At 52.3% G+C, this 26,092-nt stretch overlaps 1 protein-coding gene across 1 annotated transcript in view; it reads right to left on the reverse strand.

Annotated features, from left to right (window-relative positions):
- CMIP (c-Maf inducing protein) overlaps positions 1–20,056 on the reverse strand; it is a 271,489-nt gene extending 251,433 nt beyond the window's left edge. Inside the window, exon 1 of the mRNA XM_010375146.2 lies at positions 19,415–20,056. Coding sequence (XP_010373448.1) covers positions 19,415–19,714 — 300 coding nt within the window. The 5' untranslated portion in view covers positions 19,715–20,056. The remainder of the gene's footprint in view (positions 1–19,414) is intronic.
- Positions 20,057–26,092: the final 6,036 nt, after the last annotated feature.

Genomic DNA, 26,092 nt, shown 5'->3' on the forward strand with positions numbered 1-26,092 from the left:
ACTTCATTTTTCCTTAGGTGGAATCATACAAGAGTGTGCACATAAAGGACATCTGGGAAGTCCCCTGGGGTCTCAGAAAAAGCAGTGGAGCCTAGGAAAAGACACACGAGCTCGAGTCGGCCTGACCTGGGTTTGCATCGCGGCTCCACAACCCACAGCCATGTGATGCTGGAGGCCAGGGATCTGGGGAACCTGTCCCTTCTCTTGTAACACAGGGACGCTGCCCACCCAGGGGGCTGAATAAGTGCCTGGCACATCACAGGTGCCTGAGAAATGGCGGGTTCCATTATTTCACCCAGTCCAGCCCTGGCAATTGGTACCCAGCTGGGCAGACAGCCGGCTTGAATCGCCCTACAAAATCCTCAGGGAGGCGAGAGGACTCCACGCGCACAGCACACTTATCAAAATGAATCTAAGAAGAAAAACCACAACCGCCATCCCGCCAAACGCAGTGGGAGCAATGAAGCAAACAAAAGGGAAAGTTCTACTCCTTTTTTTGGCTTTAGAACATGCAAATGCAAAATTCAATGGCAAAGGAATTATCCCAGAAAAATTCCATGTCTAAATCTGAAATGGCCCCATGGAACTCTGTCCCTCTCTAGTCATTTAAGTGACGTTTTGCTCTAAGGTGGGCTGAAGATCGGGGCCAGCTAATGTGGGGGAAATCAAAGACAATGAGGAAACTCGTTTATTGGGGTCCTTAAAATGTTAACAACCAAGGAAAACCCTCGCCTTCTCTTAGTGGAGCTTGCTTACCCTTGCTGAAGGTGAGGTCCTTGGTATGCAGAAGGAGGAAGCCCACTAGACCTGCACCCATCGTCCACTGCTCTGCTCACACCAGCTGAATTTGCCAGGTAGCCTCCATGATAGAGACTCAGTACAGGATCCATACTTCCCCAACTCCAGGCGTCCAAATGCCAAGACTGCCCTGGCCTCTGTGGATACTCTCTGGGCATACTTTCTCATGCTTAGTATTCTTCAATCGTTGGTCATCAAGGGTTTGTGGTCACTCTGCCCCTCCACTTTACAGGTCAGGGAGGTGAGGCAGCCCAAGGTCACACTGAGAGCCAGGGCAGAGCTGAGCAGTGAGCCACCGTCTGCCTGATTCCAGCAGAACAGCCCTCGGACTCCACCACAATGCAGCTCCAGCGATGTGCTCCACCTTATCAAAGAGTGAAGAACTGCTCTAAATCTTAAAACAAACATTTTAGGGGCAAGAAGTGCCAACCTTGAAACTCCAGACTGGGATAAAAGAAAAAATATTTCACCATAACCAAGAAGACTAAACACAGAGCTCAAGCAAGTGCAGACAATGCTGCAGGGACAAGCCCCACACTTCCCTGGCCAAAGGAGCAGAACTCTGAATAAAAACCTTGATCTTTCTACTTAATGAAACTTTTTTTTTTATCACTCACATGTTTATTTCCGCGCAAAGCTCCATTTCCTGCTGGGGAAGCGTCACTAGCCCCCTGGCCTGGTTTATTACCCTGGAGGGGGAGTGTCCACGAGTCCCAAAGAATGCCTGTATCATGGATGTTAAAAAACACATAGTTGCTAAGTTTTATAAGCCCTGCTCTGTCTTACCATTTTGCCAGCCCAAGGATCCATAGCTTTCAGCACATTTTCAAAGGGAGTATGTCACTCCCAAATCTAGACCCAGTACCCTAAAACATCCATTCCGTAGGGACTATTCTGTCATTTTGATTTTTTGTGACTGACAAAGGACTCACGGACCATCCACCCAGATATAAGAATGGAAAAGACACCAGGAATGAAAGAAAAAATTAATCGCTTCCGAAAGCAAGTCATGTGATGCATAAATGGACGAAAATTTAAGTGGATATGACAGAGGAGAAGTAAAAGATAATGATGACAACCCAGTTCCATGTGTTTCCAAGAAGGAAAGAGGAAGAAAACTATCCTCATCTTCATGAGGGCAGCCAGCTCCATGAGAGTTGCCTGTGCAGCTCACCGCAACACTCAATGCCTAGAATGCCGCCCAGCACACAGTGCTGAATGTTGGATAAATATACCATGTCATTCATTCTCACAATCCTGGGATGTAGGGATGGTAATTTCAGTTTCCAAGATGAGAGTCAGAGAAGTCATGTGATCTACTCAGAGTTATAAGCAATAAGAGGCATTGCTGGGATCTGAACCCAGAGCCAGGCACTGCTCTGCAAACCCAGGAGCTTTCCTCTATATCACACTTTGTTTAACCCAAAATCATCCTTAAGAGCCAACACGGCCGGGCGCAGGTGGCTCAAGCCTGTAATCCCAGCACTTTGGGAGGCTGAGACGGGCGGATCACGAGGTCAGGAGATCGAGACCATCCTGGCTAACACGGTGAAACCCCGTCTCTACTAAAAAAATACAAAAAAATTAGCCAGGAGAGGTGGCGGGCGCCTGTAGTCCCAGCTACTCGGGAGGCTGAGGCGAGAGAATGGCGTAAACCCGGGAGATGGAGCTTGCAGTGAGGTGAGATCCGGCCACTGCACTCCAGCCTGGGCGACAGAGCGAGACTCCGTCTCAAAAAAATAAAAATTTAATTTAATTTAATTTAAAAAAAAAAAAAGAGCCAACACTCTGGTGTGGAGAAGGCTTCGAAATCCCACTGGCTCCCCTGAGGGTCATTTAACGACTCTGGGCCTTAAATTCCTAATCTATGCAGTGAAAGAAGCTGGGTACATCAAGAATGGCAAACACAGTCCCCGTTGCACGCCAACAACGACTGATTAATAGTGGCTGTCTCTGAGCTCACTGGAAAGACTGATTACACTAGGGTTGATTAGCAATGTCTACCATGGTCAAGGCAATGAGGAGTGGCAGCACAAGTGTCACATATTTGCCTTCCCAGAACTAGATGAACTGCAAGTTCTCTTCTGACTATGGTTGGCTCTGATTCTAATTATAAAAACAAAAAAAGGGGGAAAGGGTAAACAGAGAAGGAAAAATCGACAAACTTTTTCCAACATGGGCCATGGCTGAATTCAGTCAAGTCAATACTGTCTGCCCAGCCAGCCCCTCATGCTTCATGCACACAGCCCTGCCACATGGGAGGAAGTGGAAAACATCAGATCCACTGCCCACAAACTCAACAAGACACCCAATCCAAGCCAGAAGTTGCAAAACAATGGGTTTTGCCTTGCTTGGCCTTCGTTGTAAAATACCTCATCAGGAAGCGTGGTAACCTCGCAGGGAGCTGCATCTGGGTTCAAACCTGGACGGGACCTCTTGCCCATCCTGAGCCTTCACAAATTACTTCAACTCTCTAAACCTCAGTTTCCCTCATCATCGAAAAACCTCACAGGATTCTCATAATGATCACACACAATAGGGCATCAAAGTTCTTCACAACAAGCCCACAGTGAGTAGGCAAAGAAATGGCCACTACCATCATCATCATCATCACCATCATCATCACCATCATCATCACCACCATCATCATCATCATCACCATCACCATCATCATCATCATCACCATCATCATCATCACTATCACCATCATCATCATCACCACCATCATCATCATCATCACCATCACCATCATCATCATCACCATCATCACCACCATCATCACCACCACCACCACCACCACCATTTTTCTTTGCAGGGGGCAAATTTTCAGAAAAGAGTCCAAGTGCAAGAGATTCTTTTGTTTCTCCCACGTTCAGCATGATGCCCCTTTGGTGGCTCTGAAGTCTAAAGGGAGGAGGCTCTGAACACCACTCCATCTCCTCAAGCTCCTGGTGTATCAGCCAGGGTCCTGGGAGGAAAGAGATGGCAGATGCAAAACGGTGAAATTTGAGGACATTTTCACAAAAGGACAATATATTAAGGTGTGGGTGGCGTACAGGGGAAGCACAAAAGATGGTTTTTCTACCTAGGGTGACCAGCTGTCCAAGTGTGCCCAGGACTGAGGGGCTTCCTGGGCCACAGGACTTTCATTGCAAAAACCTGGGATAGTCCTGGGCAAACCAGGACAGCAGTCACTTCATTTCTCCCCCATGTATTTCTATCCCTGGACCTGACAGTGCAGGGGAAGGAGCAGTTACAGAAAAACCTGGGTAGAGGGGGTGACATGACTGCAGGAGTGGCTGAGGGATACCACACACCCATGGCAAAACCGAAGGAAAAGGGAGGAAGGAATAAATACCCCACTTAACCTCCTCCCATCCTCCATCTCCCCCAGGCACTCCACTGGCCAGACCCACCCAGAAGGCAGGGGAGACAGAAAAGAATGGAGGGTGGGGTTTCCAAGGCAAAGGCTGGAAAGAACAGAACATGGGCCTAGAGGCAAAGAAAGACACACAGGATCCTGTGTTGACTCTGGGGTGGCCAGGGGAGCCAGACCTCACCTCTCAGAGGCTCCACGGTGAGGCCTTGCGGGGACTCAGTGCCCCTAGTCCTCACACAACAGGAAGGAAAGGAACTTCCCTTCCCCACTGGAGGGGACACTGGGATGTGGCCAAAGCCCCCTTGGTCCATGGGCTTGGTGTGTGGCATTCAAAGGTGAGCCCAGCAGGGCTCGGAGGAAGAAGACCCCTTCAGCTGGCAGCCGGCAAGGCCGCCTCCTAAGAGTGGAAAAGGCTGAGACAATTCCCTGAAGAAGCAGCAGCCTCCTGGGCTTGGTCTAAAGCACGTGCTCCGTCATCGCAGATCCGAGTGGGGGAATCAAAGGTGGGGCCTGCTCGGGGTGGAGGTCTATAAAATCCAGAGAGCACACCCCTGGAATTGCTATGCAGTTTCCCCCACGGGTGTGCTCAGACCGGAGGCCACTAGTCAGAGGCAGTGCATGCGTCAGGGGCAATATCGTTTAGAAAATAAAAGTGACTTTCAATTCTGTTTTTAAATCATATTTTCCGAGATCAAAATCTTATTTCCCAAGCACTGCTGCTGAAAGCTGAGGTGAAAACCACCAATAATATCTTAATCCTCCCAACGGCGGGTTTCCATCTTGCTTGGGTTGGGAACTTGGTGGCTGGGGTTAGGACAGGGGCTGAGAGCCCATTCCAAATAATGATGCCTGAGGTCACGGAGCGGGGTCACGCTGCCGGGGTCACAACATAGGGTCACGGGCACACCCTACCAAGGTCACTAGAAGGTTTTTTTTTTTTTTTTTGAGACGGAGTCTCGCTCAGTTGCCCAGGCTGGAGTGCAGTGGCGCGATCTCGGCTCACTGCAAGCTCCGCCTCCTGGGTTCACGCCATTCTCCTGCCTCAGCCTCCCAAGCAGCTGGGACTACAGGCGCCCGCCACCACACCTGGCTAATTTTTTGTATTTTTAGTAGAGACGGGGTTTCACCGTGTTAACCAGGATGGTCTCGCTCTCCTGACCTCGCTGATCCGCCCGCCTCGGCCTCCCAAAGTGATGGGATTACAGGTGTGGGCCACCGCGCCCAGCGAGAAGGTTTCTAAGAAAACTGTGAGACTTTCCTGTCCCTTCACAGCCTGGGGTGCCAAGGTCCCCCACCATGCAACAACAGACACTCAAAGGCCTTTACTGACATAGGGTAATCCTGGAGAAATGGACCCAAACCCTGCCTTCAAGTTCACAGTCCTGCAGGAAGCAGGGGAAGGTATACAGGTGGGCAAACCCAACACAAGAGAAGCGGCAGCCACAATAATGAGGGCGACGGTGATGGTGATGGTGACAGTGACAGTGATGGTAGTGATGGTGACAGTGGAGATGACAGTGACGGTAGGGGTCATGATGATGATGATGATGGTAGCAAACATCTGTTGAGCACATAGCACATGTCCACACTCTACTAAGTACTTTCCATGTATTCTCTCCTTTATTCTCGGGACAACCTGGGGAGTGGCTACTCTTATATACCCAGCTTTCAGATGAGGAAACTGAGAGCTGGATCACACCACTGGTTAAATGGCCTCACATGAAATGTCTGGATCAAAAAAGTCTGACCAGCCCCTCCTAATCACCCTGCCCGATCAGTGTCCTGTTTTAGGGAAGGGCTGACCTGGGCAGGCAGGGGCTTTAACGCCTCCACCTCCCTGCAAGATATGATGGGGAAATGGTGTTCGGGTTTCCAAGCAGAGGCAGGGAATTTCCTCCTCCCTGATCCTCAGGGAGGACCCCTTCAAGCAAAGCTTCCCAGAATGGCTGAGCAAGGAGGGCCCTACGCAGGAGCACCCAGTGGAGGCCAGCAGGACTGAGATCAGCTGGGATCCCCTCGCTTAGTCATGCCCCCAGCCAGGGCTGTGCTGGCCCAGAGAGGGTGCCCTGCTTACCACTGGAGGCATCAGAAGAACCCCAGACTGTTTGTCTTTGCAGTGCTCCCTGACCCCTACCCCTTCACCAAGCCTGCGGGCAGAACCTGCATGCCAACTCCAGAACCTTGTTTTCTAATAGCTTTCCAGGTGATGGGGTTCAGCTACAAAAAGCAGAGGGACCCACTGCCCAGCCGTGGGTGGGTCTGGGGTCAAACAGATGAAGGCCTTTTTAGAAAAGGTGAGAAGCCAGGGTCCCATCCCCTCTCCTCCCCACTCCCTAATCTCCCCCAGAAACCTGCCTCAATTCAGACACGGCACAAGACGCAGGTTTTGAAGTCATTTTTCCTTACACCAAAACTTTCTAATGCTAATTTCTCCCTCTCTCTCTCTTATTGGCATGATGTAATTCCCCTTTTCAACAACCCAGATCTCTGAAGTCCTGAGTCATCAGGGCGAAGGCAGGGACAGCGAGGGGGAGGTCAGTTGGGACGGATCAAAGGTAAGGGGGAGCTTGCCAACGCCCAGGCCCAGCCGAGATTTCCTTCTGGGGACCTGGGGTATCGTGGCCTACCGGCTCTTGGCCCCACACCATGCCAGACATGGGGACAGGGTTACTAAGGCCCCCACATTGTTTTTCATACCTCCTCTGGGCCAGTTCTGAAGAGACAAGGTGACTGTGGGACAGTGCGGGGGTTCCCAGCTCTGTCACATGCCAGCCCGGGCAGCCTCTGCCTGCTCCAGAAAATGGGACCTCACGAGATGGGTGTGATGATTAAATGAATAAACACAGCAGTTCTCAAGCAGGGGCAATGTGGCCCCCAGGGGACATGTGGCAGCGCCTGCTTGTTACATGTCACGGGTTGTTACAACTGTGGGGAGCAGTGGGCCAGCATCTGGTGGTGGAGGCCAACCTAGAATAAAAGCTCCTCCTGCTCCCTGTGTACCTATGTCACAGGCACTCACCTAGGAGAAAGCGTAGATGGCTACACCCCACAAGGTTAATACGGGTGATTTCCAGGTGGTGGGATTCTGCGAGGATTTTCTTCCTTCTTGATTTTGTAAGATTGTCGTCATCCCTGTATGATGGCTTCAGTTTTGCTTTTACAAGAGAGGGGAGGTGAATGTGGAGTGGAGAAGGCAGAGAGGCAAAGGCGCCCTGGCTGCCCGGCTGGGGTGGTGCCGCGCCACAGGGGAGCAAGCCCTGGCTTCAACTGGGGAAGGCAGCCCTGAAAAACCACTGATTGGCAGTGGGGGGCGGGTCAGGGGGGTTCCAAGCAGAAAGAAGAGGCGTGCGCGAAAGGTCAGAGGCACGGGGAAGCTGAGGCCAGAAGCCAGGCAGGGCAGGAGGCTCGCTCCACGGGGGACTTTGAACTTCGCACTCTCTGTGGTCAAGTCCTCACCACCAGCTGTGACAGATCAGCCTGCAGGGTCAGGTGGTCTCAGGCCAGGAGGCTGAGGTGACTACCCCAGTCCAATGAGGACAGGTGAGAAGCGATCCTCTGCCGTGGCTCCTCCAGATACGGGTCTGCAGGAAGTTGGCCCAGGGAGCTCCCAGAAGGGTCTCCAGTCCAGTCAGGGTGGACTCTTCTGCTCTGCCCACACACTCCCTCTTCTGCAAGGCCCTCCTCTCAGCTCACAGCCAGCCTGGCCACTTGGGGCCTTTCTCACATGCTGCTTTGCAGCCCCAAAACCCTGCTCACCAGCCACACGCAGTGATACTCTGGAGCCAGACAGCCTGAGGTCAAATCCTGGCTCTACCATCACAACCTAGGTAAGCAGGGACCGCTCCTCTCTGGGCCTCAGTTTGCTCATCTGTAAAATGGGGACAATCACAGCACCACCCAACAAAGGGCACTGTGAGGATTAGATGAGTGCTCATCTGCACAAAGGGCTCAGAGTAGTGCCTGGCAAACAATAGGCGCTGGGTAAGTGTTCGCTGTCCTTACTGTTGCCTTGCTGGTGACTCGGCCCTTGCTGCCACAGTTCCTGTGCTCACACCAGCCAAGGACTCATTGTGACATGTGGAGGCCACTGGCTCTGGAGTTAGGCTGCCTGGGTTCCAGTTGTGTAACCTGAAACTCTCGAAGTCTCCATTTCCCCTGCTAACGCCTCCTGGGGCTGATGAGAGGATGCAATGCACACATGCCTAAAGGTCTGAGAATGACTGCATGAAATGATCATGATCACCCCGCGGCCCCTCCACTCCACCTTGGACACGAATATCATCTGGCCCTGGGCTCTGGCCCTGCTGGGACTCCTCGAGCTCAGTCACCACCAGCCTGCTGGGACAGTTCGAGCTCTTTGTTTTTCCCACCCTGAAGCAAGCCTCAGTCACAGGGCAGTGAAATGTGAACCAACCAGAGCAACAAACAGACGTCAGCAAGTCATCGTTCCCCTTTCTAACAGGCAGCCCTGCCCCCGAAAACCGCCAGCTCAGACCCCAGTGCGCTTCCCCCACTGCAGACACGAAGCAGAGCGTCACCTAGAAGGTGCCCAACTGTGTCCCTGGCCCTGGGCTCCAGCCTGATGGGATCACCTTCCAGACAGCACAGGCCCTGGGAGAAAAAAGGGCCCCGTTCAAGAAAGGGGCCCCGTGAGCCACAGCTTGGAGACCTCAGGCCTGGGATTGGGAGTAGCAGGGGCCTCCGGCAGAAAGTCCACCAGGAGCTCACCAGGCTAAGCCCAGCAGCCTGACACCATTACCACCACTCTTCCTAAGCCACAGAGGTGGGCTCAGAATCCTAGGGCCTGTGTCCACACCAAGAAAGGCTGTGTGCACCACAGCTGGGCCATGTGTTGCAGACACCACACGCGCAATCCCCCACACACCTTCCTTCAGTATGGACAGAGCCCTGCAGCAGGGGAGCGATACAATTCGCTCTTATGCAGAGGGCCAGAGGCCTGTGGGGTTACAAGTGGAGGGGTAGAGATCTGAGCTCGCTCCTCCCTCTCCGTGGGTCCCTCTCCCCTTCCAACAGGATGGACCTCCCAACTAGGCAAGCTGTTCATTCATTCATCCAAATAATGTCTGCTGAGAGGCAGTGCCTCAGCGTCCCCATTGGTAAAATGGAGAGAGTAACAGTATCTTGCTGGGTTGTAGGGATTACTAATAGAACCTGCATAGCATAGCCCCTGGCAAGAGGAAACACACTAATCACATGAGTGGCCACTGCACGGTCACTACTGTGACTAACTGCCTGGCCCTGGCGACTCGGAGATCCCTGCACTCCTAAGCCTTCCAATCTGTGACATTCCGGGCTCCTGGATGGCCAGCCAGTCATCAGCATCTGCATCGTAAAGCACCACCTGCCCCAGGGTACATGGGTTTACCCAGCATTAATCACCCCACACTGGTAGACTCTGCTCTAGAAGGCGAACCCACCTCTCTCTTTAACTCCTATGCTGTCTTATGATGTCCACCCCATAAAAATCACACAGACCCCCGGAATGTGCCTGGCTGCTCTGGCCTGTCCCTTTGCTCACTGTTCCCTTTGCCCATTCCCACCTCCAACCTGCTACCCTCATCTCCATCAGTCTCCATCCTACCTCTCCATCCAGATACCTGTCTCCTAAAAAGAAGTCCTTCCTGAAACTACCCACCCCTATGATGGTGTCTCTTCCTCCGTCCAAACACAGGACAAGACATAAACCTCTCTAAGCAATGTGCTTTGTTCTACGGTGCATCATAATTGTAATACCCCCATCTAACTATGAGTCCCTTGAGAGAGAAGAGTGTGTCTGACTTTCCAAGTGCCATGCCTGAGAGCACTCACTATGCAAGCACAGCGCCCCAGAACACTCACTTTGCACAAATAATATCTGGTGTTCAAGTTATACACCTAATGCTTACTCTTTACGAATAGTTGGCATCCAATTTCCCACATCAGTTCCCTTAACTTTTTTGACAAAATCACAAAGGAATGTTCACCAACCTTGGCAAACACTAAATTGAGAAGCTCACTTATTTCTACTTAGGATGTTTCTGCAGGAGGCTGAAATAGTTCCGTGTGCATCCAACAGGTGCATATACATTGACGGACCCACACAGACATGGGGTCAGACCTGGCTTTGACACTAAACTCTACTTCCTTCCAGCACTCTTTATCTGAGACTCCATGAGAGCATCTGTAAAATGGGAATAAAAACCTACCCCGCAGGACTGTTGTGAAAGTAAAACGAGCACTATGCCTGGCACACAGTAGGGATACAATAAACATCGCTGCCAACCAAGTACATTAGGTCCATCTCTTACAACAGATTTGCTTACCCTACTTTATCCCCCACCAGAGAAGACTGCAAGCTTTGCCGACCTGCCACCAACCTCAAACCCAGGAACCAGATGAGACCACGGTCATATGAATTTCCTTTCTAGGGAAGCCCCTCTGCTCTTGGTACCCTGGAGACCTCAAGGTCTACTGCTGCATCCCAGGGATCCTGGGGGGGGAGTAGTCATCGCTTCCATGCTCTCCTCTTCCTCCTGGACACACATGTAAACCATGTTCCCCAGTCTTCCCCTACACTCTGTGTGGCCGCGTGTCTGAGTTCTGACCAACCAAGCGGCCAGACCTACAAACGGGTTGACTGTGGTGCTCACTCTCCCCATCCCCGCAACAATGAAGGACCTAGGGGAGGGCAGAACCATTTCACAAGAAAAAGAGGGGGCAGAACCCTCGGGAGACCCCTGCAGGACTACAAGAACTGGGCTGCACGAAGCCACCCAGATGCCAGGGCTGCATGTTACGGCAGCTAGCCTGCCTGGCGAACACACAGCCCCTTCCATACCTGTGGCTCCCCTTCCCTGCGGAGCCTCACACCGATGTGTGTGGTGGTAAACAGGGTCACCTAGTCCACACAGGCAGCCAACATGGGAGGGAGGACAGCCAGGCCTGGGTCTGCTCAGAAGACTGTGTGCTCCAATTTTCAGATATTCTGGACCTCTAAGGAAGCTGGCACTGGCCCATGACACCCAGAGAAGCTAGTAGAAGTCCCGGTGTGATCTTCCCTCTCCAAATAACCCCACCTGAGCTTGATGCAGCCAGCCCAGCCCAAGGGAAGCACCCAGATGCCTGATTCCATATACTCAATTCCTATATCCACCCAGGGACCGGATGATCCGGAGCACGTGCTTCCCTCCAAAGAGAGTTTGCCCAGTGCAATCAGTTCAGTTGCTCTGTCCACCCTACCATTTCTGACAGTAGCTTGAAAGCAGCAGAGCCATGAACAAAGGATGCCATGGGAAGGCGGGAGTCTGGGTTTGAATCCCAGGAGGGCTGCTCAGCCAGCTGCCAGGGTCTCTGAGCCACACACTTCCCCTCACCCCTTCCCAGCTGGCAAAACCAGAGGTGAATCAGACCACTAGTGTGTTCTAGATCCTAGGATCCTTACAGTGTAGTTAAGGACGAAGGGAGTTGGGTTTTAAAAGTTCTGCTGGGCTTTGTCATTTAAGAGTCTCTTAAAGCACTGCTACAGGGCTATTCTTCACTATTTATTGGGAGGTAGCCAGGTTTGAAAAAAAAAAAAAAAAAAAAAAAGAAAACACAGACAACAGAAGCGATAGAATGGAAGCTTTACAGGGCAAGGAGCTGCCTGTGTGCCCGGCACCTCGCACATTCTACATACTCATTAATGTTTTAAACAGATAATAACAGCTCCTGAGAGCAGAGCGAAGGAAACTGATCATCACAGAGCATGTACCAGGTGCAAGCCACTTTACTGGGTGGTTTCTAAGTACCATCTCCTGCCTCAGGGCCTTTGTAATTGCTGTTCCCTCTACCTGGAATGCTCTTCCCCATAGAAGTCCTATCACCCCCTTCCCTGACCACTATGTACAAAGCAGCCCACCACTCGCCCCACCCTGCTTGCTTTTCTCCACAATCCCAGTCATCGGATTTTATAATTACTTGCTCTTAACTTAGTTGTCTGTCTGTCACCCACTCCCACCAACACAGGCTCCACGAGGGCAGGCTCTTGTTTTCTTCTGAGTGCCTAGAACGGTGACACTTATCTGCTGAATGAAGGCATGAAAACACCGCCAGGCCTCACCTCACTTACCCTGACATCAATGCTAAGAGGAAGTCCCTCTGATCCTCACTTTACAGATAAGGACACAGGCTAGGGGGCCTGCCCAAGGTCACCACCTGGGACGTTGCAGAAGTAGGATTTAAGCTCCCCTGTCCGATTTCAAAGTCCAGGTCCTCACTCCCCTACTCCACTGGGTCTGCCATGTTCTCTTCCTGTGACCTCACTGCACACCCAAATGCCAGGGCGAGTGCTGTGCACATGGGAGGGGTAAGGAAATGGCTACTGAAGTCAGGAACCAATTTCAGCACCAGAAATATTTTCTCTGCCATCTCCTTTGCCTCAATACACACAGCAAACACCTCCCCCACACGCACGTCTCATCACCCTTCGGTTAGGGCTCTGCTGATGTAAGCGAAGCTTCCTTTCAAAATGCGCACAATCTCCCTCGGTGCCTGTTGAATACACTGGGTGGTTCATCACCAGAGCCAGGAGCAAGGAAGAGAAATTCTCACTTCCTCTCTTTCTCCACCATGGGGCTGGGTGGCCTGGCTTCCATCCTGGGGAAAGCAGGAAGTCGGGAAACAAAAAGCGATGCCCTCAGGTGGAACTGCCCAGACCCTTGTCCTGCGGGTGGAGGTCAGCACGCGTCTTTGTTGGAGACCCCTGGTCACCTGTGTTCCTTCAGCTCTGGGGAAGACCAAGTGGCCAGAGCCTCTGAGGGGGATCCCTGGTTGGTGACCTTTAGCCACACCAAAGCATGACTCCAGGTAGCAGTAACTCCAGGCAACACTGCCGTTCCCTCTTCAAAAAGAGGCTCGGCTCCCCCATCCCAAAGAAGTAAGCAAAGGAAAATCCAAACTATCAAAATAGAGACAACTCAATTGAGTAAAAATAGAAAATGTTTTCTTTGAAGGAAATTCTTTGAAGGTATTAGTCCGTGTTCATGCTGCTGATAAAGACATACCTGAGACTGGGCAATTTACAAAAGAAAGAGGTTTAATGGACTCACAGTTCCACATGGCTGGAAGATCTCACAACCACGGTGGAAGGTGAAAGGCACGTCTTACATGGTAGCAGACAAGAAGAGAATGAGAGAGCTAGGCAAAAGGGGTTTCCGCGTATAAAACCATCAGATCTCATGAGACTTACTCACTACCATGAGAAAAGTATGGGGGAAAGCACCCCCATGAGTCAATTATCTCCCACTAGGTCCCTCACACAACACAAGGGAATTATGGGAGCTATGACTCAAGATGAGATTTAAGTGGGAACACATCCAAACCATATCAAAGAGGCTGAGACTAACCTCAATGACCATCAATAGGTGAGGGTCAACCTACATTATTGTGATACACTTCTATGACAGAACACTATGCAGCAGTGAAAAAGAATAAGGCAGCTGCACACGCATGGAGGGTCTCCAAAATATTCTGTCCAGTGAAGAACCATGGTGGACAGTTAGCTGTGTGTGTGCATGTCCAGATACACAAGAAACGAGCAGCAGCGTTTGCCTCCAAGGAGGGCCACTAGGGGCTGTGTGGGCATCAAGTAAGGGAAGCTTCATTTTTCATTACATGCCTTGTTATACTAATCAAATCTACCTGATGCATATACGAGTATTTCAATTTTTGTAATTTATCTTAAGAAACTAGACTATGCCCCCAAGGAATTCTTCTTAAACTGCTTACAACAATTTCATTGCCTTCCTACCTATGAGACCTGCTAAATACCCCTAACTTTCCCCAGTGCACTATTCATCTCAGGGAACTCCCTGGAGGCCACCCATTTTTTAGGTAACAATACTTCCTTCCATTTGTGCAGAAGTCATGAAGTTCTTTCAGGGCAATTAGCAAAACAAGAGTTGGAATCCTGGTCACTGCATGCTGACTATACTAGTAGGTGCTTATCTATCCTCTCCAATCCTTACAGCAACCCTAGACATGAGGTGCTCCTCCCTAAGGATGGAGAAAAAACAAGGTCCAGCAAGGGAAAGCAAAGTGCCAAAAGTTACACAGCCAGGAAACTACACCCTCCAAATCCAGACCCAGCACCATGAGACCGCAAAACCCAAATCTGTTCTGTCCCATAGCAGAGATGCCCCACGTCAGGCTGCCTCACTTAATCTCATATATTCCTTCAATCAAAGGTATATGCTGACCCCCTGCAATGTCCACAACAACAAAACACCAATTGGGTACCCTCAAGACAAGTCAGTACTGGCTGGCGGCAGTTGAGGCGCCCTGGGACAGCTTTGCCTTCTACCAGGTCCCCCTGAGCCCTGCCCACGACAATACCCCAGAAGTGCCCTCTCTCACTGCCCGGTGAGACACTAAGGAGCAGGCAGGGCCGTGACACCAGTCAACCTGTGGGACAAGCAGCCCAAGCCAGCAGCAACTGCCACCTCTGTCACCCACTTGCAGGAAAGCTCAGCCACACGCAGTGAAAGTCCTTCTACCTGGACTGGCATGATGTTGCCATGGCCATAACAGGCATCTCAGATTGCACCAGGCAAATGCCAGCATCAAAACTTACTCCTTCCTTGGCTGGGCATGGTGGCTCACACCTGTAATCCCAGCATTTTGGGAGGCTGAGGCGGGCGGATTACAAGGTCAGGAGATCGAGACCATCCTGGCCAACACGGTGAAACGCCGTCCCTACTAAAAATATAAAAAATTAGCTGGGCATGGTGGCAGACGCCTGTAGTCCCAGCTACTCGGGAGGCTGAGGCAGGAGAATGGCGTGAACCCAGGAGGCGGAGCTTGTAGTGAGCCGAGATTGCACTCCAGCCTGGGCGAAAGAGCGAGACTCCGTCTCAAAAAAATAAAAAATAAAACTTACTCCTCCTTAAAATGCACTTACTTATTACAGCCTGGGGAAGGCAGACCATGTTTAAAGTTTAGAGAGAATTTTGACTTTTTCTCCTCTCTGTCTCAGCCCCTCCCCTCCACCACCTCCAATCAGACAAGTTGTCTAGGAAACAATTTTGATACACTCCAAAATCCTCCTATGACAAATGGCATGGAAAGGGGGAAAAAAATTCTCTGTGTTTACTGCCACGAGAAACATCAAATAAATTAAAGGCAGGCTAGGCACAAGGTGGGGAGCGGGGTATGTGACAAAAGTGAAAAAGCAATTAGCATGCGTGCACTGTGGACACAGATGAGTTCTCGTGGGATCTGTGACCACCCTGGAGGACACAGATTTTAATTCTCAAGTAAAAACCAAGCCATGTGGATGTGTAACTCTTAGCTCAGCAAGTGACACACAGTAGGTGTGCAGCAAGCCTGTGCTAAACAAAGTCCGAGTTCAGACAACAACTGCTCCCCACCAAGAAAACACCAGACTAAAAAAACCACTGAGAATTAAGGTGGCTTCTCCTTTCCCATCCATAACGAGATGCCCAGAAACAGTGCAATCAAACAGCAGTGGTGAAAATTTAAAAACAAGCCACTGATGAATTACGGCTTGAGAATAAAGAACACTACTATCACCTGTGCCCCGACCCCTGAATAAAGGACTTTCTGACTGGATCCACCATTCTGAAATACCGTGTGCCACATTGTCTTAAAAGTAAGATGAAATAAAAGGTAGGCAGCTTATTTGTACTTCTTTGGTGCAGAAGAAACAAAGCCTACAGACAAAGCCCTCTGCCCATGGACAAACATGTCTAGCAGGTGATCAAATTCAACCCAGAGACGAGAACAGCAAAATGGATTCTGGTCCTGCTGAACCCGGCTGCTTATGCAGAACCCCTGGCTGCCCTGGCTGTCATTTACAACCAACACAACCATCACCAGCCATAAAGAGCCAGTGAGGCCCAGGGACTGGGAAGTCTGGGTACAAAGAGGGTACAGGGCACCACATTCAGGCTACAGTCTGGGCAGACAGGCCCTTCCCCACAAAGGTGCAGTCCTGGGTCCCCCAGGGAGGGGGCCCTGGCCTCCCCATCTCCCCTCCCAAGTCAGCTGTTGCCTGTCTGCTTCCTCCTTTGTTTACGAGCATTTCGGATCCAAAGTCTCCAAGCACAGGGTGCATCAGACCTGGCGGCTGTCACAAGCCACATTAGGCACGCTGTTGGCTCTGTAAGGATTTAATTAGTAACTGGCCCAGAAGACCAGGGCAGGGCAAGCTCCGACCTGATCCCACAGGAGGCAAAGTTTACAGGCAGGCCAGGTGGGTGAGGCTGCTGGCTCCTCTGGTAAGACAACCTGGAGGGCTATCAGGTCCCTTGGACGCCAGACTAAAAGGTGTCCCTAGCTGGTGTCACCCAGCAGGTGGGACTGGGAGCCCCAGTACGCCTGCATCCCAGCCTGATGCAGATGTGCTCCTGGAAGCCTGGTCTTAAATCTCTCACGATTCAGTTAATTGGATCAACGGAGACAGACTGCAGAAGGTTTGGGCAAAAAAGAGTATTTGGTTTGTTTACTGGTTTGAATCCGTATCAATCACTCTGGGTGTTGTTCCTGAAGCCCATACAATTAACCAGATATTTACCAGATGATTCTGAGTTGGGCTGTGTACACGGCTTAAAATATGGATGATTGATATTTCAAGGAAGGATATGACTCTATAGGAAACATACTTGGCATATCAGGAGCTCAGGGCTGGGCATGGGGCTGCTGCAAAGCCACAGGACTGCAAAGGGTTTCTGTTGTAGGGAACTGCACTCAAATTCACCTTTGTTTCATTTGGGCTCATATTTCTCAATAGAGTGCTTAGGCTGCACTATAAAACGCAGACGGATTACATAATGTCCAGGCCTCAGGGAAACCCCACAGGGGCTCCTCGGCTTCCCCGACAGCCTGGACACCAACCAGGTGTCTCATGATGGGACAAGAGCCCTGGTGGCAGTCCCAACCTCACCTCTGCCCCAGAGGCCAGCCCTCCAGCCAGGCCCGCCCTCACAGCCCCACCTCCAGGCTCATAGGCCCTGAGGCAAGGCTCCCTGGAGCCCCCCAGAGGGCAAGGGCAAGACTTAAGGACAACCCCTGCCTGCAGTGCTTGGTGACGGAAAGGGGATTTTGCCAGCCCATCGGACACTTCCTTATAGTTCTTCTTGCCACATTTCCTAACACCAGAGCATGGCTCTGCCAAGAGGGGAATCTCGCTCCATGGATAAGCCTCAGTTCCCAGTACTAGACAGGTGTTCTCCAGAGAGGCCCACGCTACCGGCGGTGCCACCCACCTGGGCTGGCCAAGGTGAGCAAGGGGCCTCTGGCTATTCAGGTCTTTCTTCCTTCCCTCCCCCTCTCAGACAGACCTCTTGAGCAATTGGAGGTAAGTGGGGAGCCATCAGCCTCGAGAGCTGGCTTCCTGTAAACTGAGGGCTGCAGCAGCGGGACACTTGCTCCTGGCTTCTCCCACGGGGAGAAGGGGCTCCACCTGGCCTTCCCATGGCAGGTCACTGTCCCTTCTAACCATTTTCCTACCCCCCACCACCACTCCCCTTCATTTCGTGGAGTGTAAGAGGGAAAAAAAAAAAAAAAAAAGGCCAATAAAGTACCCCTGAGCCAGGTGAAAATTCTGAAGCCAGATCTGGGTCTCCAGATCCCAGGCAGGGGGCACCGCGGTCACCAGTTCCTCCCCACATCAGAAACACTCTGTACTGGCAAATTTTCAGAGGCTCTCTCCCCCTCCATCCATTGGAAAGCCAAATGCTGCGGCCTGTGGCGCGGGACGGGCTTGAGAACATGCACCAGCCTGACCGGGGACTGGGCCGCCTCCCCGCGACCAGCAATCCTCCCTGAGAAAGAAGTCTTTGCAGATATTGCACCAATGTGCCCACAGGAAAGAGAAAATAGGTGCTCTAAGCATGTCGGACCCCAAATTCAGAATAAAAGTCCTCAAGCACTGCAATGCTCTGGGGTGGGGGGTGGGGGACTGGTTCAAGGAGTAGGATTCTTCAGCTAACTTTTCCCCTCTCCCCATTCCTTGGGGAATGTGTCATGGCCTGTGACACACCGCCAAGGGAACATGGATGCCAAGGAAATGTCTACACACGCTACACGTTTGTGACATGCCATGTAAGCGACACCCTGTTTCCTGGCTGGGTTTTCTTGGCACAGGTGTGGGCAGGCAGTGGATTCGGCCCCCTCCCACTGTGCTTAGTAAACAGGATCACGGTGGCCCCAAGGGAGGAGTGTGCATTCTGGAGAAGACAAGCCACCCCTCCAAGGAGGATGGGACCCCCACGGCAAGGCTCAGGCCCCAGCCGATATTTGAAACTGTCCTTGTTTCAAAACACAAAGCATCCTGTTCAAGCTCCTACCCGCCACCCCCAGTCTCCCCTCGACCCCACCACAGCTGTCTTTCTCCACGTACCGAGGCCACCATTTGCAGATCTGATTTCAGAAACAGATCAATGGATTTTCCTCTCCGACTCATCCAGCTGACCCAGTCCTAGCCATGTATTTAAAAACAATAACAAAATTAAACCTCCAACAACAAAACACACACGTATATACACACTCTACAGACAATGCCGGACCAAGCAGCTTCCAGGCTAGAACTCGATCACCGCTGGGTCCTGAGATATTCCAGGACCACTGCCCCCTCCCCCTCCACTTCCAACCTCTCAATGTACGAATGAGATTTTCAGAAAGGGAAGCACCCCGTTCTGCCTGCCAGCCCTGGCAGGAAAGAGAATAAAGGACGGGTAAACCAAACACAGGAACTGGCTTCTGGAAATTCTTTGGGTTTAGGGGTTTGGAGGTTTTGTTGTGTTGGTTTTTTTTTTATTTTGAGGGGTGGTATTTTGTTTTCCCCTCCCCCACCCCTCAGATCCAGATGGGCCAGGGGCTTCCAGAGAGAGAACCCCCACCACCATCAGGGCCCAGCGTCGGGTCCATCCTCGAGTCCCAGCCACCAGAAACACAAGAACTGGGGGCAGAAGGTCCCCGGGCACCCAGTCTGGCGGTGGGCCGAGTCTCCAGAATTTTAAGGGTCTCTCTCGAGCCCGGTCGGCTGGTCTGGGCTTCAGACTCCAAAATTGAGCCCCGCGAGCAGGCCAGGAGCGGGAAGCCCTGGTTCTCCCCGTTCCCCCGGCAGCCCCCACCGCCCCCCAGGCCCTGGGCTCCAGGTGCAGCGCCAGGGGGCAGCCAGGGAGGGCGCATCTCGGGCCCCGAGGGGAGACTAGGGTGCAGCCGCGCAGAGCCACTCACCGTGGCGGACGCCAGGCTGTTGTCGGCCAGCGTTAGGTGGTGCGGCTCCCAGCGCCTCAGGAATTTCGAGGTGAGGATCTTGCTGAGAAAGGTCCGCGGGTGCCGGATGACACAGACCTGAATGTCGCCCTCCTGCAGCAGTTTGTACCTCATCCCGTTGCAAAGCAGAAGAGCCCGGCGGCAGGGCACTGCGCCCATCTTCGTGCCCTCGGGGGCCGACACGTCGCCCCCCAGCAGCGGCTTGGTCTCCTCGATCTGCCGGGGGTCGCCGCCGCCGCCCGAACTGCTGGTCACATCCATGGCCGCGCCGGGGGAGGGGGCTGGGGGCGGGGAGAGGGGGCTGTCCTGGGCTGCTGGGGCGGCGAGGCCCCCGGATCCGGCGGCCCGCACCCCCCCACCCCCCGGGAAGGTGGGGGGGTGTGGGACTGGGGGCGCCCGCAGGGGAGGGGGCGCTGCCCGCGGGGGGCGGCGCGTGCGGCGGGCTGGGCCGGCCTCAGCGCTTCCTGCGGGGCTCCGGGCTTCCTCCTAGCTCGTCGGGTGCATGCTCGCGGCGGCTGACCGGGCTCGGCGGGCGGCGGGGAGGGGCGGGGGAGGCTGAGGGCGGGCCGGGGCCAGGCGCGGAGGGCGGGCGCCGGGGTGGGGGCGGGCGTGTCTCGGGGCCCCGCGCCGCCGCGCGCGTGTGTACGGAGCGTGTGTCCGCGCGGCCGTCCGGGCGAGAGTGGCCGCGGGCGGGGCGGGCCGCGCACTGGGCTCGCGGAGCCCGGGGCGCCCGCGCGATTGGTCCCCGCGGGGTCATGTGCCCGCCCCTCTGACGTCAATGGCGGCAACGGCGGCGGCTTCGGCCTCTCGCGGGCGGAGTCCGCGGTCCGGGCGGGGTCGCGGCCCACGACGGGGAGGCGCGGCCCGACGGGAGGGGCAGCCCCTGGGGAGGGGGCTGGGGCGGGCGAACTCCGCAGGGCCCCTGCCCGCCCCGCCCGGAATGTGGGGAGGGGGCGGGGCGCGTGACGTCACGCCAGCCGCGCCCCCGCGGGTGCCCGGGCGGGAGCCCAGCCCGGCGGCCGGAGAGAGAGGCCCGCGTCCCGCCCACCCCGCCGCCCCCCGGCCGGACTCGGACGGGAAAGAAGAATACCCGAGGGCCGGGGGCTGGGTGGAGGGACCGGGACTGGAACCCTCGACCGCTGACGCCCCCTCCGCGGTCCAGGCTGCCCAGCGGGCTGGCCAGATGGAGCCGTGGGACGCGGACGCCTCCCCGACTGAAAGTGTCCCCGCGGTGATCATGAGCCCACCCTGCCCTGTCTCTCACTGCGGGACCCGGCAGGCCTCGAACTCCTGGCCTTTGACGTCTGCTGGCTTTGGCCTTGGGGGTTCTCAAACCTTCTGAGGAAAGGGGACGGCCCCCCATCCATCTTTTTCTTCTGCTCCTGGAGACAGAGCCTCTTCTGGGAACCCAGTTAAAGCCCCCACTACCTACACAGCCACCCCTCTTGTGCCCACCCCAGCAGCTCCCCCTACTTTACCTTCCCTGGGACCCCACCTGGTCATTTTATCTGAGTTCACAGGCCCAGCACCAGCCCACGAGAGAACCATATTCCATTCTCTTGTGACCCGGGGTATCAGGAACTGCAGCCTGGATGCAAAAAGCTTCCTTTCTGCCATCACAAGCAGCCGGCACCTAAGACCACCTAGCAAATGCTCAGCTCCTCAGCCAGGTTTTCTTACCTCCACGTGCTCCTGCAGCTAATAACGTTAAAACCCCAGATTTTTGCCTTTTTAAGTGAAGGTGCCTCTGTAGTGAACACATGAATGTGTGCAGCGTGTTGAACTGCGTCGTGAACACTGCGGAATATCCACAGCATCTGTGCCGTTGGTGGAAATTATTCACACCCCCTCTCCCAAGAACAGGCAGCGTGAAGGTGCTGCCCAGAGGACCCTCTCCCGGAGCCTGGCCAGGGTTTCAGGCAGGGGGTGAAAGGCAGGTCCCAGGCTGCATCCCTCATCAAAGAAGACTCACATCCAGCCTGCCCAGGAGATGCCTCCTGGGGGAGGCACAATTAGATTAGAAATTTAGAAATTCATTAACTCCCCACAATTTGCTGTCATTTCCTTCAAGTTTTGAGCTTGAACAACCTTGAGAAAACCACCACGCATGAAGGGGCAAGACCTAGATATGTAGGTGTTGGGGGGTGGTTGTGGCCAAGAAACCCCCCAGTCCATTAAGGGGGTGGGAATAGATCCTTCGTTCAAATTTTTTTTAATTGAACTCCTGCTGTATGCTGGTCACAGGCCAGGCACTAGGGTATTAATAGTAGTGACTATAATAACCACAGTGGCCAGAGACTTCCTATGTGCTAAGAATTTTGTATGCACACATCATTTTCTTCTCACACCCTATGACGTAGGTGCTGTCCTCATCCTCAACCACAAAGCAGAGAGGTCAGAGTCCAGAACAATAACAGACATTGTGCTTGGTGCTCCAGGAACAGAAAGGGCGATGTCTAACCCAGTGTGGGGGACCAGGGTACTCTAAGAGTTCTTCAGGAATCAAGAAGGGGACAGGTGCTCGAGGAAGAGGGAATGGCTCCTACCGAGGGAAAGAGATGAGAGGATGCTCAGCTTATTCAGGAAACTGAACTCACTTGCCATGGAGTGCACGGTCCCTGGAGGGGGTGGAGCAGAGATGTAGGCGGTGAGCAAGCAGCGCCCTGAAATACAAACTGAGGGACTAGAGCAGTGGGGAGACGCCACATGGGCCATGCAAAGGAGTGACTTGTACATGGCATCTTCAAAAGGCTGCAGTGTGGCACAGATGAGCGTTGCAGAGGAGAAACCTAGAGGCAAGGAGGCCAGTGAGGACACTTTCATCCCCGCCTCCCCCCACAGAAGGAAGCAATAAGGGCTAGCACAAAGTCACGGGGTGGAGTGGCCCAGTGGCAGGCAAAGCAGTTGCTGTCCACTTCGGGGACATCCGTGGACATGCCCCTACCCATACAGGGCATAAAACTCCAGTAGAAGGAGGAGATTTAGCAGGATGCAAATCCCTGATATATTCCAGGACCTTTCCAGACATCCTCAATGCAGTGCAGTAGAGTGGTTGATTTGTAAACATTAAGTAGGACATACCGTGATAATGACCGGTACCCAAACGCCAGATACTATGCTGGAGGCCTTATATATTTGTTCTCATTTATTCCTCCTCACCAACCTAGGAAGTAGGAACGATTACCATCCCCATCTTAAGAGTGAGGAAGTTGAGGCTCAGACAGGGTCAGACAACAATGAGGATCCAGCTGAGGTTTGAACCTCAGATTCTGTTTGACCTCAAGTTCCATGCGCTTCCCACTCCTCTGGGAATTTAGGAAGCCATTACAAATGTCTATCGTTGTAATGTTGTCCTGAGCAGGCATTCAGGAAAAAAGTATTGAATTCAATCAATGTCATCTTTAAATAACAGTATTTCTTGAATATAGTTTCAAATCAGGGAAATGGAGCCCCCAAGACACTGCAAAGAAAGTTCCTAAGGGCAGAAGCCAGAATCGCCTGTCTGGCAACAGCACTAGCTCAGTGCCTGGACAAAGCTGGGGTGCAGCAAATACACAGTGACTGACTGTCAAAAACATACTCCTTGGTGCTTAGCAAAGGTCCAGCCACAGGATCAGGTCAGTAAGTTGCGGGGGATGAGATGGGATGGCATTAGTACTCAGTCTGTGACAGTGTGGCAGTCGAGTCCACAGCCTCCTAGACTGGGACTTGGGTAACTCATTGCAGAGCCCCTCCACCTTCCAGTATCCCAGGTTCCCAACCTAGAAAGGAATCTTAATCCAGCCGTCAGACTCCATCAGAGCCCCAAACCTGGAGCTCCCCAAATTATAGGAGACACAAGTCCATCGAGCTCCTGTGGATGGACCATGTCCCCGAGTCATGCTCAATACCCTGGAACTCCAGACCCTGCAAAGAATGGTCCGAGCCCCTAAGAGTCTCGCCTTCTAACGCTGAACTTGAGAAGCTTACAGAGTAGCAGGAAGGGCACGGCAGTTCATGCACCCTTCACTCCCCTTGGGCTCTCGCGGGCTCGTTCACTAACCAAAGGCCAGTTCACCAGACAAACCTGTCATTTTCTGCATTCTTTGCTGGCGGTGTCTCCTTGTTTGAGTCAGTTCCAAAGGATGACGTCTGCCCTCACCTGAACTACCACTTTCGTTCAACAGCCCACTGTGGGGTCACGCCAGGCCACACTGGTGGAGGACTCACTTGGTCAAGCTCCGTGCTGGGAGCTGGGATGCCATACTGAACAGGCAGTAAAGTGCCTTCGTGGGCACAGTCTCAACTCCAGTTCTCTGAGGTGTCCCCTGTAGCCAACTCAGAAGGGAAAGACACACCTGTTACCCAGGCTGCCATTAAGGAATTTGATGAGGTGGCAAAGTCCCTGTTGGGAAGGAGAGCAACGGAGCTGAGGTGCAGCCTAGGAGAGGTGGAGCTGAGGCGCCTTCCAGCAGCTGCACCAGTAAGTGGATGTTCCCCTGCTCCCATGAGGGCAGCATTTTATGTGCTATGGATCTGTAGTACCCAACAAGGCCCCCGGCCCTCAAATAGGTGCTAATAGGTGCTAATAAACAGGTGTTTAATGGAATCAAATAAAAAGAAAGAATGAATGAAGCAGGGCAAAGTAAATGCATCATGATTATCTGTTGAATGGCTGGATCTAGCTGCAATGCCAATGTCCTCACCCCTTAGCTACATGACCCTGCTTCATTCATTCTTTCTTTCTTTTATTTGATTCCGTTAAACACCTGGTTTATTAGCACCTATTTGAGGGCCGGGGACGGTGTTGGATACTATAGATCCATTGCACATAAAACGCTGCCCTCATGGGACCTCAGCAACTATTGTCCTGGAGGGTCAGCAACTATAGTCAAGAGGCCAGATTCAGCCCATGGACTCCAAAGCCTAAAATATTCACTCTCTGGCCCCTTTTCAGAAAAAGTTTGGCAACCCCTACAATAAACATAAATAACTTCAAGAAGAGAGATACCAGCAAAATGTACTGAAATAATTAGGAAATGATGGGTTTTATTACCTTTTAAAACATATTATTCATTTAATTGTAACTTTACATAACTTAATCTTTTTTTTTTTTAACTGGCTGTTTAACAACCAGTGGTCTCCAACGGAGATCCACTCCAGCCTCTGTACAGCTCTCTCTCTTTGCCCCACCCCACCATGAAATGGGGCACAAACCCCAGTGCACTGCACTGTACCCTCCAAGCGAGCAGGGTTCATTCTGGTTTTGCTCAACACTGTATCCAGTGTTGTGTTCAACAGTCAGCCTGCTGAAAAAAGAAAAGCCTGATCTATAAAGTTGGACAATTTCCCTGGTGCAGATACAACCAGCATAGCCAATTATTATACAAGCTATCAACATGTGTCCTTTGACATGGAGTTAGGAAGATATGTACCCCACTGGCAGAGTTTTCACCACGCAGATACAATACACCAGCAAGCGGCCCGATTCAGCCGATGGACTCCAAAGCCTAAAATATTCACTTTCTGGCCCCTTTACAGAAAAAGTCTGGCGACCCCTACAATCGACATAAATAACTTCAAGAAGCGAGATACCAGCAAAATGTAGTAAAATACTTAGGAAGTGATGAGTTGTATTACTTTTTAAGATATTATTTAATTGTAAGTTTACATAACTTAATTTTTTTTTTTTCCACTGGCTGTTTGGCAACCAGCTTGCAAAATTTCTGAAAAATTAACAATCAGCTATCATGAGCCATTACAGGCCGGCTTCAGGACACCGCTGCTTGTTTCTCCAGGGCATTGCACAAGGTAAATGCACCATGATTATCTGTTGAATGGCTGGATCTAGCTGAGATGCCAATGTCCTAACTCCCAAGCTACATTACCCTGCTTCATTCTTTATTTCTTTTCTTTGATTCCATTAAACACCTGTTTATTAACACTGATTTGAATGGCAGGGACTTTGCTGGGTACTACAGGTCCATCACATATATGATGCTGCCCTCATGGGAGCTCACAGTCATGTGGGAAAGCCAGACGCTCCCACAAAAAAAAATCACAACTGCCCCCCAAAAAAGTATGCCAAGAAAAAAACAAACTCTCTGCTCTTTCGCTTACCAGCTGTATGTGTCTTTGATTTATTTACTGTAAAGCGGAGTCGTCACAGTACCTTCCTCCCAGGTCGCAGAAATTCAATGAGATGATCAAGCCGAACCCAGAGTGAGCACTTGCAATAGTGTTAGCTATTTCACATCACCACCGTTATTTTAGAACCTGTGTTGTCATGACCCTTGCAATGGGCCCTCCATCTAGACCACTGTTCTGAGTCGTTCCCATTTGCCCAGCAAGTGGGTATAGACCCTCTAGACACAGCATCTCTGCAGGATTGGAAGCAGGGTTTCCAACTTGGGCCATATTCACATTTGGGATGGATGACACTTTGTGGCAGGCAGCTGTCCCGTGCTCTCTGAGATGTTCTGCAGCATCCCTGGCCTCCACCTGTTGGATGCTAGTAGCATCCGCAAGTCATAACAACCAAACATTTCTCTGAACCTTGCCAAATGTCACCTAGGAGGCAAAATCACCCCTGGTTTCAAGGAAGATGTTTACTTCTCCCTCTCAGCTGGCAGAGGATGCTGTGGTGTTAGCCACCTCCTC

This window comes from Rhinopithecus roxellana, chromosome 20 (assembly GCF_007565055.1).
Source record: "Rhinopithecus roxellana isolate Shanxi Qingling chromosome 20, ASM756505v1, whole genome shotgun sequence".
In the NCBI taxonomy this organism is placed as follows: domain Eukaryota; kingdom Metazoa; phylum Chordata; class Mammalia; order Primates; family Cercopithecidae; genus Rhinopithecus; species Rhinopithecus roxellana.